The 13931-nt window shown below is 57.4% G+C and overlaps 1 protein-coding gene across 2 annotated transcripts in view; it reads left to right on the forward strand.

Annotated features, from left to right (window-relative positions):
- The window catches only part of COL18A1 (collagen type XVIII alpha 1 chain), a 41366-nt gene that overhangs the window by 20387 nt on the left and 7048 nt on the right, over positions 1–13931 (forward strand). The window contains exons 2-16 of one of the 2 annotated variants that reach the window (XM_063341157.1): positions 1906–3176; positions 6960–7504; positions 10410–10493; positions 10586–10645; positions 10828–10966; positions 11086–11189; positions 11273–11299; positions 11396–11566; positions 11669–11695; positions 11777–11839; positions 11946–12032; positions 12188–12241; positions 12317–12457; positions 12607–12669; positions 12845–12889. In XM_063341157.1, the coding sequence (XP_063197227.1) occupies positions 1931–3176; positions 6960–7504; positions 10410–10493; positions 10586–10645; positions 10828–10966; positions 11086–11189; positions 11273–11299; positions 11396–11566; positions 11669–11695; positions 11777–11839; positions 11946–12032; positions 12188–12241; positions 12317–12457; positions 12607–12669; positions 12845–12889 (2856 nt within the window). In that variant the 5' untranslated portion in view covers positions 1906–1930. The remainder of the gene's footprint in view (positions 1–1905; positions 3177–6959; positions 7505–10409; positions 10494–10585; positions 10646–10827; positions 10967–11085; positions 11190–11272; positions 11300–11395; positions 11567–11668; positions 11696–11776; positions 11840–11945; positions 12033–12187; positions 12242–12316; positions 12458–12606; positions 12670–12844; positions 12890–13931) is intronic. The other variant, XM_063341158.1, reaches the window with a different exon arrangement.

Below are 13931 nucleotides of genomic sequence, written 5' to 3' on the forward strand. Positions count from 1 at the left end.
CTGGCTGGGCATTGTGTCTGTACACACTTGGGATACCCTAGCATGGTGCCACTCCTGAAAACCTCCTGACTGAGACAAGGAGGCTCATCGGGGCTCGTGATCCTCCCCCCTGGCTCTGGGAGCTGCCTTGGGGATGGCTCCATGGGTCTTGGATTGCACCCCACTGCAGGCTGGCACCCACCCCACTTATCTCCCACCCAGTTTAAGGGAGAGGCCATGGGAACACTGAGCTTTTCCATCTGTCCTCCCCACCGCTGGGAGAAGAGCAGCAGCCACCAGCGTTCCTCTCAGACGTGCTGAGGACACAGGGAGGGTCACTGGGGCGCCGCACCCTCTCCCCAGGGGAGCAGAGCCAGGCACAGCAGGGTCCCGTCCGAACACGCTGGGGCGGGTTGTCAGGCTGGCTCCTTTCATCAGGTTGATTGCAGCACAAGAACTTCGAGGGAAGCATATGGAAACTCTGACATATGGACAAAAACACGTCCTGCGTTCGATTTGTCATGGGCTGTTCCACAATATGCTCCTATAACAGCATCAGTTGTGGGGCAAGCCTGTTAGCAGTAGCATCCTTGCTGTGCCAGCTGCTGTTTTAAGGGAAAAACTCACCCATTTCACTTAAAAAGTAGTGTGGGAAATGTTGTGTAAAGCAAAATAGACATCTGAGCATTTGTTTCAGTGTTTTTCCTGAATGTTTTTAAACTGGAGCATGAGGAGAGTTGCATCCCTTCCCATTCCACATTGCAGGACCACATTACCACAGACAGTGGCTTTCCTGGCCACGCAGCATCCTGGCAAGGGGGAGCCAAAATTGTCATCTACCCATCAACGTCCCTTCTTGGGGACACGTTTTGAGCCACAAAGTTGACTTGCCCCGTGTCATGGCAAGGGCAGTGTGGTGGTGTGGTCCACAGGTGTGCTGCATCCCAGCAGGGGGCTAGGGACTTGGTGGTCCCCGGGGATGAGGGCTCGTCATCTCCAGAGCTGGGCACCTTTGAGGTTGGGAAATGGGCTAAATAAGTGGATTTTGGGTGATTTTTTTAAGCTGGGGCATAGAGTGACTGAAATTTTTGGGGCATGGGAGAGTGCCAGTGCTGCTCAGGGGAGATTTTCGTCCCAGGCTTCAGTAAAACTCAAGTACTTGAGGTTACGATTGCTCAGACCTCCTGGCTTACACACATTGCTGGTATGAGATGCTTGTGGTGGTGGTGGGAGGATCACAAATGCTCCCCTCACCGTCTTTCTTGCAACAGCGTCTGGGGGGTCCTGGCCCTGTAACTAAGCTGGGAAAGCTGCTCTAAAGCACTTGACTTTTGGGACTTGTTGTGTTTCCGGCCAGTGGAAATCTTGGAAATGTTTTCTGGGATTTTTTTTCTTCCTCATTCAGTTTTGCTCAGAGGTTATAACCTTTCCTGAGACCTGTAGGGGAGGACACCTCTGTGTCCCACCAAAGATAGGCATCTGTGGCAATCGTATCCATGCACGACCCCCATGTATGGCTCCCAGTGCTGGCAATTTAACCAGAGCCACCAAGCAAGGAGAGAGGATTTAGGGTTTTCTGGGCAGTAAGGAGTTAAAATGCAGGCAGCAGCAGCTGGGACAGGGAACAGGGTTTGTCAGAGGGCTGGCTCAGCTCCCAGAGGTTTTGGGGGGCTCAGGTGGGTCCCCAGCAGGGTGGCAGGGTCCCCAGGGGGCCGTGCCGGGTGCAGGGAGGCTGGCGCTCGAGAGCGGAGGGTTTGGCAGGGCCGGCAGCGCGGCCACTCCTCCCACTCCACTCCGGTTTGAAGGGTCGTGTGCCGGAGACAGGGAAGAGAGTGCGATGTGAGTGCTCCGGGAGTCTGATCTGGGCAAAACTCCTGCCTCTTTCCTGCTTTCCTTCCTCCGGCCTCTCCGTTTTACTCTCTGAAGCAACAAGGCTCATTTTTCCTTCCTAATGGCCCCGGCTCCGCCTCGCTTGGAGTTTCTGCTCCTCCTGGCTTGCTGCTTCTCCTCCTCCGATACTCAGCTCCTGGACTGGATTTGGGGCAGCACAAACACCACGGGAAGCCCAGCAGCACCCGGTGTGGGAACCGCACCGCCGGAGCCTCTTGCCACTACTCCCACCCCCAGCACGTCCCCAGGGACATGGGGTGTCCAGGTGGTGGGGGACATCACCACCCCACAGCGCCAGGAGATGGATCCCAGCACAGCAGCACCTGCCGGCGAGGGGACTGTGTCTGAAAACACCAAGCAGTGGGACAGGAATGCCACGGGGCTGGTGGAGAGCACAGCACGGCCAAGCATCGCTCCTCCCCACAGCACATCACCTGCCCATGGCCAGGGTGCGGCCAGAAGCTCCACCAAGGACCTGCAGCTCCTGGGGACAGGGACCACCAAGGACCCACAGGTCCTGGGGATGGGGAACACCGAGGATCGGCAGCTCCTGGGGACAGGGACCCCCGCAGCAACAGGGACACAGGTGTCCTTGCAGAGACCAGCGGGTCTTCGGCCAGGTAGTGCCCCTTTTCCTTTCTCACCAGGTGACACTAACCGTAAGCAGGCGGTGCCACCCCGGGACCCCACGGTGCAACTGCCCCGACACCACCACGGAGCATCGCCCGCCTCACCGCTCGGCACTGGCCACTGGGGGCTGGTGCTGGCTGGCATGAATGGGAGCCGGAGCCCTCCTTTGCCTAACGGGAGGGCAGCTAACAGTGTGGATCCTCCTCTTGTCAATACCTCCGGTCCTCTTGAGTTTGATTTACTAACCGCTGCTACACGACTCTACAGTAGTAGCAGCACAGAGCTCGTATCCTTACCTGGACTGCTGCCGCCAGCCGGCCGTTGCCTGCCCGTCCCAACCCACCTGCCCTTCTGCAGCATTCTGGGCACCAACCATTTCAGATTACCGAATTACCTCCGCCACGGCAGTGAGGCGGAAATTCGGGCAGCTTTGCATGAGTGGGAGGGGCTGCTTGAATCGCAGTGCCATCGCTACGTGAAGTGGTTTGTCTGCTTGCTCCTGCTCCCTGGGTGTAGCGCCTTGGTCCCTGTAACCCCCCCGCCGTGCCAGGGCTTCTGCGAGGCCGTCAGAGACCTGTGTTGGATGCACTTGGCTGGCGGACGCCTGCCTCTGCCTTGTGATGCTCTCCCTGAGGAGGACGAAGGGTATTCTTGTGTCTTTATTAATGCTTCTGCAGGTAATGTGGCTGGGTGAATGTCCCTGTGTTTCTGTGTGTCTTCCCTCCCCAGACTCCCCCAGGTTTTTAGGCGCTGAGGGGCACTTCTGCCTTGTCCCCATGGGAGGCTGCTGAGTCCAAAATCGCTTTCCATCCAGCCTTGGCTTCTTCAAACAGGGACTGCCAGCAGGTTTTGACTCCCTCTTCAAGGCTGAGCATCACCATCCCCTCCTCAAAATGTGAAACATGGTGGCCAGGTTAAAAGAAAACTTCCTGGTGGCCAGGACAAGAGATAGTCACCGAGTTCATCGTGCTGGCATTCAGGGCCAGTTTGCAGGTGCTACAGTGCACAGGAAAGGGCTTTGGGGTGTCCATCCTGGGAGCGGGGCATTTGCAAAGCTGGCAACTCCCCGTGGGGACAGGAGAAGGACAAGGACCCCACAGCCACCCAACCGCAGCTGCATCTGTGGCCATGGCAGTGTGGAGGCTTCAAGGTGACCCACGACCATGCCCACATGCTCCCCTCTCCTAGAGAGGCCCTTTGTCTTAGGGTTAATAATTTACCCAATGGCTAATGTTTGATCCCCCCCTGCTTGGCAGGCAGGAGAGGTTACTTTGCCTCTGGCTTCGTCATTAGATGGTTGTGACCCTTCTGTATGTCAGCTGGGGACTGAGATGTGCTTCTTTGGCAGGGGGAGTGAAAGGAAGAGAGCTGCAGGGAGACTGATGCTTGGAGAAATGCACGTGGGGGTGTAAGAGCAAGAACACAGTTTGGGATGAAAGCAGGAGCGGGTGCTTGCTGCTCCCCATGCCAAGCTCTCTGAATGAAGCTGTGTTCCCACGCCGGCCCCTCGCACCCTCGGGTGATGGACTGGGGCTGCCGACCAGCAGCAGCGAGACACTGGCTGTCGTCAGAGGGGCAATTTAGTGGGGGGGCAGCAGACAAGGGTCACACACATGGTCCCCTCAGTGTGAAAGCAGCTCTGTTTGCTGGTGGACCCCGGGGGTGTGTGGCGGGATCATGGGGATGCTTGGAGGGAGACGCACACTCCCAGATGGGCAGTGTCGGGAATGGGTGGGGGACATGGGCACTGTGGTGCACCCCATGGAGTGACTTGAAAAGCTGCTGCATGCTGGGGGTCCCCCGCATCCTAGCTGGAATGGGATACACAGGGCCATGATGGCAGCCCCGGGTCAGGCCAGCCAGGAAGGTCATGGCAGAGCGGGAAGGTGGCTTGGAGCATCTCTGGGGCCTTTCCAATGGCAACAGGAACAAATGGCTGGGTCTCTCTGGCCAGAGGCATCCCCGCAGCCATCCTGTGCCAGCACTCATCCCAAAACCGCTGCAGTGTCAGCCGTCTCTGGCTCTCCATGCTCCACAGTGGGTGCTGCCGGTTTGCCACAGGGAGGGGTGTGTGTGATTTTGTGTTCTGGGTGCCCTTTGGAAAAAGCAGGCACAGCCTGAAAGGTTTGGGGTTGGTAAGGGGCTTTTGCAGGGGAGCAGCCATTTGAAGGGGTCTCCCCTTACCCCTCCTGCTCCCCAGGGACTCCCCAGGCCCCATCCAGCCTCGTAGCCCTGGCCTCTGCCCGCTTTGCGTGTTGCGCAGGGTAAAGACGTGTCCCCGTTTGCTTTGGGAAGCGGCAGCACCCAGCTCCCACCCTGGGCTCGGGGGCGAGTGGCGTGTTTGGAGAGGAGGGAGGATCCCAGAACAGGCTGAAACACCAAAGAGTGTGGTTGGTGTTGCTAACAAAAGCCTCTTTCAGCCTGTCCTCGTCATCCTGAGCCCCAGGGGCAGACAATGGCTCGTCTGGTTGCAGAAATTGCAGCACCAGCTCTTACACCCGTGTGGACCCCCGGGAGGAAGCTCTGGTTTCCTCTTCCCTTAAAGCTGCTGTGAATTTGGCTTCCTCCAGCCCAAGATAAGCTCCATCCCTGCGTCCTGGTGTTTCTGGTCCGAAGCCACCTGCTCCAGGGTGGCTGGCAGGGCTGGGGATGGTGCAGCTGGGGATGGGGCAGTGGGAGCAGGCTTGTGGGGTGCCATGCTCATATGGGGTGCCTCACGGGTGGGTGCCAGACTGGGGCTCATTGCAAGTCCGAGCGAGCCCTGCTCACTCATTCACCCCATTATGTTTGGTTTAGGGCTGTGCACATTTGGGCACGAAAAGATGCTGGGCTCGAAAGGATGCTGGGCTCCAGGATCCAGAGGTTCTCGTGGCTGGCAAGGCAGAGACTGAGTTCTTCCCCTCCAAGTAGGCTGGGGATGCACTATGGGGAAGCTCAACCCTGGTGCAGGGCAGATGAAGGGGGGGTTATGGCTGGTGTAAGACCGGGAGGGAGGTTTCCTCCCTCAGGTGCTCAGTTTTGGAGTGCCAAGCTTGTGAGGGGCTGGGGGCTTGTGGAGCAGGGTGGGCACAGAGTAGTTTCAGAGCAGCAGGCTCAGGAGAGGATCAGTGGGTCTGGGGTCTGACAGAGAGAAAACTTGCCCCCCACCTCTAATCAGTGGCATTTCTAACATCCCCACTGCCTGGGTCCCTGTCACGGGACTGGTGCTGGCATTGAAGCTCAGCCGTGGGGGGAGGCTGGGGATGCTCTGCATGCACAGGTACCTCCAGTCTTTGGAAGAGGCACCCAGGTTTTCATCTCCTCCCACCATCCCAAGAGATGTGTTTTCCTTCCAGGCTGGGCAAGGCTGGGCTGATTTCTTCTTCTTTCTTCTTTCTTTTTTTTCCCATTTTTTTTTTTTTTAAGAGCTCTGGAGGACAATGTCTTGCTCCAGAGCAGGGTGGAGGTTCTTGGCTGGTCCTCCCTGGATCACACACCTCTGATAACCCCCCATTGCTCACGTGAAACACCAGGGATCGAGTTGGGGACATCGAATTGTCTCAACTCTTGCTTCTGGCTTGGAATGGGGTAGAAATTGGCACCAAGCATCCGTTCCAGTGCAGAGGCCTCAGCTGTTTTGGAGCCAAGGTGATTGGCTTTCCTTGCTCCTGGGAAACACGGAGTTAAATAACACCAGGCATGCTCAATCCCATTGAGTTGGCACCCGCCCCGAGCAGTTGACATAGCAGAGGAGGAATCCAGCGCGCCCGGTGTGTGGGCGATGAGGATGTGCCTGCTGCCAAAACAACGGGAGCTGGCGTACAGAGGGCCGGCTCGCCCCAGCCAGATGTTCAGCTGTGTTGGGTAGGAGAGACTGTCCTGAGCAGAACTTCCCCAAATGCCTTGAGAAAAAGGAGTTGGGAACGGAGGCGAGATCATCTGGGAAGCTGACGGGGTGTGCTGGCTCGAGCCCCATTCCCAGGGTGTTGCAAGGGAATGGCTCTGATTTATTCCCAGCCGGGGTGACCCCATTAGCTTGTCCTAGGATGAAATGGGGGATCACCGTGACCGCGGATGCAACACACTTCCTTGCGGCTCTGTGATTGTTCGGCATCCCAGTACTCCAGCAACATCCCCTGCTGCCTGCACGGGCATGTTGCTACCATGGGCAAGATCCCTTTGGTTTTATCGCATCTTGGGGATGTCCTGGCCACGGTCAGAGGGTCAGTAACAGGGAATGGGTGGTATTTTGTGAGCTGGATCCCAACTGTGCGGTGGGAGCAACTCAAGGAGCGTTGCTGCCTTGGCCAACCTGCAGTCTGAAGGAAAATTCCAGACCCTGGGGAGGGCGAGCAGAGGGAGCTGCTGAAAAGTGCTGTTTGGGGGAGGCATGGACAGTGGTGTCCCCGCAAGGCATCTTGCTGAGGTTGACCATCCTCACCAGGCTGGTTGTGACCATCCCCTTTCCCTTTCTCTTGCAGAGAACCTGAGCACTGAGGTCAGCCTCCTGGAGCTGATCGGAGATCCCCCGCCAGAGGAGATCCTCAAAATTTATGGCCCCGACAACAACCCAGGCTATGTCTTCGGCCCCAATGCCAACACAGGCCAGGTGGCCCGGTACCACCTGCCGAGCCCTTTCTACCGGGACTTTTCCCTCCTGTTCCACATCCAGCCTACTACGCCCCGGGCCGGTGTGCTCTTTGCTGTCACGGACTCCTCACAGAGCATCATCTATGTGGGCATCAAGCTCTCAGAGCTGCGGGCAGGCAAGCAGCAGATCATCTTCTACTACACAGAGCCAGGCTCACCAAGCTCATATGCAGCAGCCACCTTCACCGTGCCCACCATGCTCAACCAGTGGACGCGCTTTGCCATCAGCGTGGAGGAGGACGAAGTTGTTCTCTACCTGGACTGCGAGGAGCACGAGCGGGTCCGCTTCGAGCGCTCTCCAGATGAGATGGAGCTGGAAGATGGCTCCGGGCTCTTTGTTGCTCAGGCTGGAGGGGCTGACCCAGATAAATATCAGGTAAGGGTCACCCCAAGAAGCATCTCCAAGAAGTCTGGGTGAGGCTGGAAGGACGTGACACCAGCCTGTGCATGTTGAACCAACCTGTTTGCCCAGGAGGCAAACCAGTGGCCATGATCCATGTGTGTCCCTGGAGAAGGAGACACTTGAGATGGGGAGAAAGCTGGCCTGAGATGCCACCAACTTTATTGTATTGGGTCTCACAAAAGCAAAGCTCTCAAGGTGGGCTGGCAGGAGGCAGTGGGATTGAGCTACAGCAGCCACCATTGCCCATACCTTTACCAACAAATGCACAGAGCCTCTTTGAATGTCCCCATTGCTAAAAATACCCAACTCCTTTGGTGGAGGAGCTGGTTTGGCTGGTAAAATGTCTCTCTTAGCTGGAAAAAATGCTTGGGGTGGAGCATATCTTTGTTGGCTGATATTGGGTGGTATCTGCAGGAAGACTTTGGAGAGCAAGGAGAGAAGCTGATAGCTCAGCCCTTGATTTGAACATGACTTATGTTCTAGATAAGGTTTATGGAAAGTGTGGGAAAAATGCCCAGCTGACATGGAAATCCCCCATGGTGCTTGAGGAGAGGAAAGTTCAGGATTGCACTGCCAGTTTTTTTCCTGGGTTGACCATGGTTTGCCCAGCAACATAGGCTCTGCCGAGTGGAGCAATGTTTTTCCTGGGGAGCTTTGCAAAGCACGTTTCTGATCTTAAACATCGTCTTGACTAATGAGCAGCGCTACTGCAGCCCCAGTTAAATGGCTTTAGGCAGGGAAAGCTCCCTCAGGAAAAATGGGTTAATGATTGATGGTCTAGAGAACGGTTTGCACTGGGATTTGGATTGGTCCCTTGAGGTTTTGAGAGCAACTTTTTGCACTTGAACATGCCGTCAGGGCCAGGTCATGGCCGTGGAGGAACTCCTCTCCCCAGCTGGAGAGGGTTTGGCACAATTTGGAAGGCAAAGCAACAGCTAGGAGCAGAGCAAAGCACTTGCGCCTTTCTAGCAGGTGATGTTCCTGAGCTTGCCAAACACCGGCTCCCGCCGCCCGCCCCCGGTTTTCCCGCGGGGAATAGCTGGCCATCGAGATGGAGACTGACTGCCTCAGCTGGCTGTGAGGGGAGCGGAGAGCGCGGGCTTGGATGTTTCCTTGGCATCTGACTGCCTCGTGGTATTTCCATCGCTGACCAGCCCTAACTTGCGTTATCTGGAACTAATGGGGCGTCAAGCTGATTAAAACCTGGCCCTCGGTCAAGCCCCAAGATGAGCTGCTCGCAGGCAGCTGGAGGGCTGCTGGTGGGGTCTCATCCAGGATCTATGCTTCTTCCTGAGTTGCCTTTGTGTCAACAGGGTGATACCTGAGTGGCAAAGCCTGCAGGTAATGCAGAAGCCCCTGGGACAGCAGATATCCAGGGGGTTACTGTAAATAGGGTCTTATACAGGGTCTGGCAGGAGGATTTGATCAGAGCTGGATGCATGATAAGACCTATGATGCTGCTGCCCACTCTATTGGGGCAAATGGGCTGCAAAGGGCCCTTATAACCATCCTTCATGAGGGTGCCTTTGTTCGGGGCTGAAACCAAATTATTTCCGATGCTTCTGGCAAGCCCCAGGACCAGGAAGGCTAGGCTGGAGTGTTGCATTTATCAAAGCTTTGGCTTGCTGCTGGTGCTCAGTGGGGAGGAGAGGGATGTGTTAGAGCTGGCTGTCACAAGGGCAAGCAGCTGGAGGAGGTCACAACCCACCTGGGGGCATTTGCTTCTGAGAGGGATTTTTATATATATATATATATATGAAATTTAATACATTTATAATATATTGAATTAACTATATAGCTATAATACAATATATTTATAATATTTATATCATATAATATTTATAATATTGTAATGTCATAGCCAGCCTGGCTGAACTGCAACTGCCCCTGAGTCTTGTTTTCTTAAACCCATCGTGTTTCCTGAGCGCAGATCTCTTTCCTGGATGTGGTGCGCTGTGCTTTCAAGCGAGCCCAAATATTATTTTAGGTGTCTTGCCCAAAGAAGAGACACTGAGTGGGAGGTATCTGCCCTCTCCAAACTTGCTTTCCAGTGTGGTCCCCAGCACCTTCCCGCTGGGACCACAGGGATGGGCAGCATCCCATCCCAGCAGCATCCCATCCTGGCAGCATCTCCAAGTGCCATCCCAGCAATGACCTGGGCTGGGCTCTGAGACGTGCCGGGTGACACCCCGCTCGCCATGGGAGCCGTAAGGTTCAGGCTGGTACCCACACACCTCCCCAGTCAATATGGGGATGCTGCCCTCCCAGGCAGTGCAGGTAGCTGGGCTACGGGGGTTTGTCTGGAGGCAAGATCCTTAGGAAGGAATTTTTGGTGGTTTCTTGTATAAACAAGTGGTTTGGATGTGCACCATGCTTGCAAAACCCAAATAAATGGTAAGAAAGTGTGGATTAGCCTAAGAAATACAAAACCTGGGTTGCAGCGGACTGGGACCTGCCGCAGCCCTTGCTTGGGGCAGAGAGGCTGTCTGCAGCTGCGGAGCCCTCGGGAGAAGGGAAACAAGGAGCACAGCCAAAAACGGTCCCTGTAAAAGCTTTGCTGCCTGTCTGTCTGTCTGGATCCTGACTACTACCTCCACTCAGCCCACCTGGCGCATGGCTTTTTTCCATGGCTTGTGAAGCCATGCCGGTGGTGCTGGGCACTGGGGCTGCAAGGTTGAAACTTCTCTGTGCTGGGTTATGGATAGATGCTCAGGTGGAGAGCACTCTCTGCACCAGGTGAAAGAGCCTGATGTCCGTGGGGCACTTGGGGTGGCTGAGTGATACGGCAGGTCACATCGTGCTGCAGGGTGGCTTTCATCACGTCTGTCCGTGGCACCCATCCATCTGTGGCAACCCTCCTTGCGTGGTTTTCTTCCAGGGGGTGATTGCTGATTTGAAGCTGCAAGGGGACCCGCGGGCGGCCGAGCGGCAGTGCGAGGAAGAGGAAGATGACACTGAGGAGGTGAGTGCTGACAGCCCCACTGGGGCAGGCTGGGGGGCAGCTGCCCTGTGCTCCTGGCTCACCCTTTGCCCCTTCTCCCCGGGCAAATGCAGGTCTCTGGTGATTTTGGCAGCGGGGCAGAAGGTGGACACCAACCCTCGGGGAAAGACAGGGTGAGTTGGTGCCTGCAGGTGTTGCACTCGGCGGCAGAACCCTAAGATTTTAGGGATGAGAAGGTCTGGGTGCCCTCCATGGTCAAGGTCCTGGGATGCCCGATGTGATCCCAGCTCCTGCCCCTTTTGAGAGGACCCCAAGAGGTGAACGGCACTACAGTGTCCCCTTACTGTTGGCACAGGGTGTCCCGGGGCTGGTGGATGCTGTCCCAGTCACCTCTCCCCCTGTGGCAGCGGGTGGCGGGCCGAGGAGAGGTGGAGGCTCCCCACAGCAAGCTGAGAGGACCAGAGCAGAGGACACACTGCAAGTCTCCACGGGAGGTAATGCCGGCAGCAGCATCCCCTTCCCTGCCGTGCTGACTGGCTCGGAGGCGCACCGGCAGGGACGTGGCGGGGTGACCCTCCCTGAGCACAACTGGGTCCCTTTTCCCTTCCTGCAGGCACTGGCCCCAAAGGTGAAAAGGGGGAGAAGGGCGAGCGTGGACTGAAAGGGGACTCAGGGACTGGCAGCATCGTGGGGACGGGCAGTGTCAAGGGTGAAAAGGTGGGTGAGAGAGGGGATCCCAGGGGCTTGTGGATGCCACTGACATGTCCGTGTTTGACACCCACTCCATTTCTGTCCTGCAGGGGGAGAAAGGAGAACTAGGCATTAAGGTGAGCATCACTGAGGGACTGGGGGCAAAGACATGCCAGCCTGAGCTGCCACCACTGGGGATGTGCCACCCCTCCCTGTTTCCCTCCCCTCCCCAGGGCAGTGCTGGATTTGGCTACCCTGGCTCCAAGGGCCAGAAAGGGGAGCCGGGTGACCCTGGCCCCCCCGGGACCCTCTCGCGGCATTCTGATGGCTTGGTGGTGGAGCAGGTCACTGGTCCCCCGGGTCCACCAGGGAAGGATGGAGCCCCCGGCAGGGATGGCGAGCCCGTGAGTCGAACCTCCCACCCCTCGGGTATCCCCTCTCCCCCCACCTCTACCTTTTTTCCTGCCTGCCTGCACACTGACCTCTCCCCTCTCTGCCATCCCTAGGGTGATCCTGGCGAGGATGGCAAACCCGTAAGTGGGGTGTGGGGGTGATGGGTGCTGGTCACCCCCTTGCCTTGCCACCTGCTGACCCCCCACCGTTCCCCTTTGCAGGGTGATATGGGGCCCCAGGGGTTCCCCGGGATGCCAGGGGAGCCTGGTCTGAAGGGGGAGAAGGTGAGTGCTGGTGTCAGTGTGGGGGGATGGCACACGCCACTGCCCCCTCTTCCTTTTGCTGGTGGCTGGGCTACACTCACAAACTGCGCTCTCTCCTCTGTGCCAGGGTGAGCCAGGCATAGGGCCGAGGGGACCCCCTGGACCACCTGGTCCCCCAGGACCCCCAGGACCATCATCCAAGCATGACAAGCTGGTGGGTGCCCCCTGGAATACAGGGATTTGGGTGCGGGGTATGGGGTCACAGAGGAGCGGGATGCTACTGCTAGCCCCCAGGCAGCTTCCCTGCACTACTGGGCACACCAACCCTGCCCATAGGTTCCTGACATCACCCTTGTGCTTCTCCCCCAGACTTTCATCGACATGGAGGGCTCTGGCTTTGGCGGTGACCTGGAGAGCCTGCGGGTGAGTGTGGGTCCCTTCCTGTTGGCAGGGAGCAGGGGGAACATGGTCAGCCATCGTCACTTCTTTCTCTTCTAGGGTCCGCGAGGGCCACCTGGTCCCCCAGGGCCACCCGGAGTGCCCGGTTTGCCGGGTGAGCCGGGACGGTTTGGGATGAACCACACAGACCTGCAGGGACCGCCAGGGCTGCCGGGCAGGGATGGGACCCCTGGGTCTCCGGTAGGTGTATGGGGCGGCCAAGAGGACCTATCTCAGGGCCACCCTGTGGTGCTGGAGTTGCAACCACCCCCGGTGGTGGTGGGGGTCTTGGTGCCCACCAGCCCCATGGGGTTTACCTATGCTGGAGCCAGCTCCTGGTCATCTTGCAGGGTCCTCAGGGTCCTCCTGGAAGAGACGGGGCAGCTGGGCAGCCAGGGCCCAAAGGAGAGCAGGTGAGTGTCCCATGTCCCCCAGGACCATGTTACAGCTCTGCCAGAGAGCAGCTGGCACCATTTGCACATCTCTGGGAGGTCCCAGCTCCCTCTATCCCTGGGCTGGGGAGCATCAACCTGTTCCTAGAGCAGGGCAGCTTCTTCACACCGTCTTCTCCTTCCTCCTCCTCCCTAGGGTGATGTGGGTGACCTTGGCCTCCCTGGCGCACCAGGACCCAAGGTACCATGCCTGTGGCGGGTTTCTTGCAGGGGAGAAGAAATCCCATTTGCAATGCAGCCTGGAGGCAGGGATGCTGCTTGGCAGGCCACCTTGCACTGGAGTGGGGAGGGGGATGCTGGTATTTGGGTTCCTCCCAGAGCAGAGCAGTGCCGCACCTTGAGGGCGCGTGGAGCCACCGACCACCCCTGGGATGCTTGCCAGGCTCCTGCCACCCTCACTTGGCTTTTCTTCAGGCACTGCCACCTTGGGAAACAGGCAGGAAAGATGAGCAGGGTGTTTCGAGGCACAGAAGAGGGTTTTCCTGGGTGTTTTGGGTGCCCACACCCCACTGGAAAACACCCCATCTTCTGCACATCGCTCTCCTGCTAGCCTGCTCGAGCTTCTTTCTGCCCCGCATTCCCAAGTGTGGTAATAAAAGTTTGCTGCAACGTGCACAATTATCCTCCCCTCCCTTGGGGGCCATGGTACCCCATAGGATCACCCATCCACCCCAGCCTGAGCTAGGGGCAAGAGCCTCAAGAGTTAAGTTTTCTCAATGCTGCCAACATTGAGAGGGTAGATGGGGTGGCAGCGGGCATAAAGACTGATCTGGCCTCTCGGAGACCTTGCAAAGCGCAAGGGTGCCTGCAAGCATCCCCGCCTCTGCACTGAGCTCTGCTGCCACATTGGAGCTGGCAATGCATGCAAAAAAAAAATCGCATTCATTATTTTAGACGAGCCTCTGGTGGCCACCATGCACATTACATGGGGAGCTGGGCCATACGAGGACAGCTGGGACAAGGGATTCCATAGCCAGATGATGACTTGTCCCACAAAGCCCCTCTGCCCTCCAGACAGGAGCGTCCATGCCCTGCCCCAAGGGGTGGTTTGGGGATGCAGGAGGGCATGTGCTGCCTCCCACTTGCAGACTCAAGGCAGGGACAGTTCCCACCTTGTCCCATCTGTCGTGTTTTTTGTCCCCTGGAAACTTTCAAGGTCAGCTTGGATGGGGCTCTGAGCAACCTGATCTAGTTGGAAATGTCTCTGCTCATTTCAGGGGGCA

Source organism: Chroicocephalus ridibundus, chromosome 7, assembly GCF_963924245.1.
Source record: "Chroicocephalus ridibundus chromosome 7, bChrRid1.1, whole genome shotgun sequence".
NCBI lineage: Eukaryota > Metazoa > Chordata > Aves > Charadriiformes > Laridae > Chroicocephalus > Chroicocephalus ridibundus.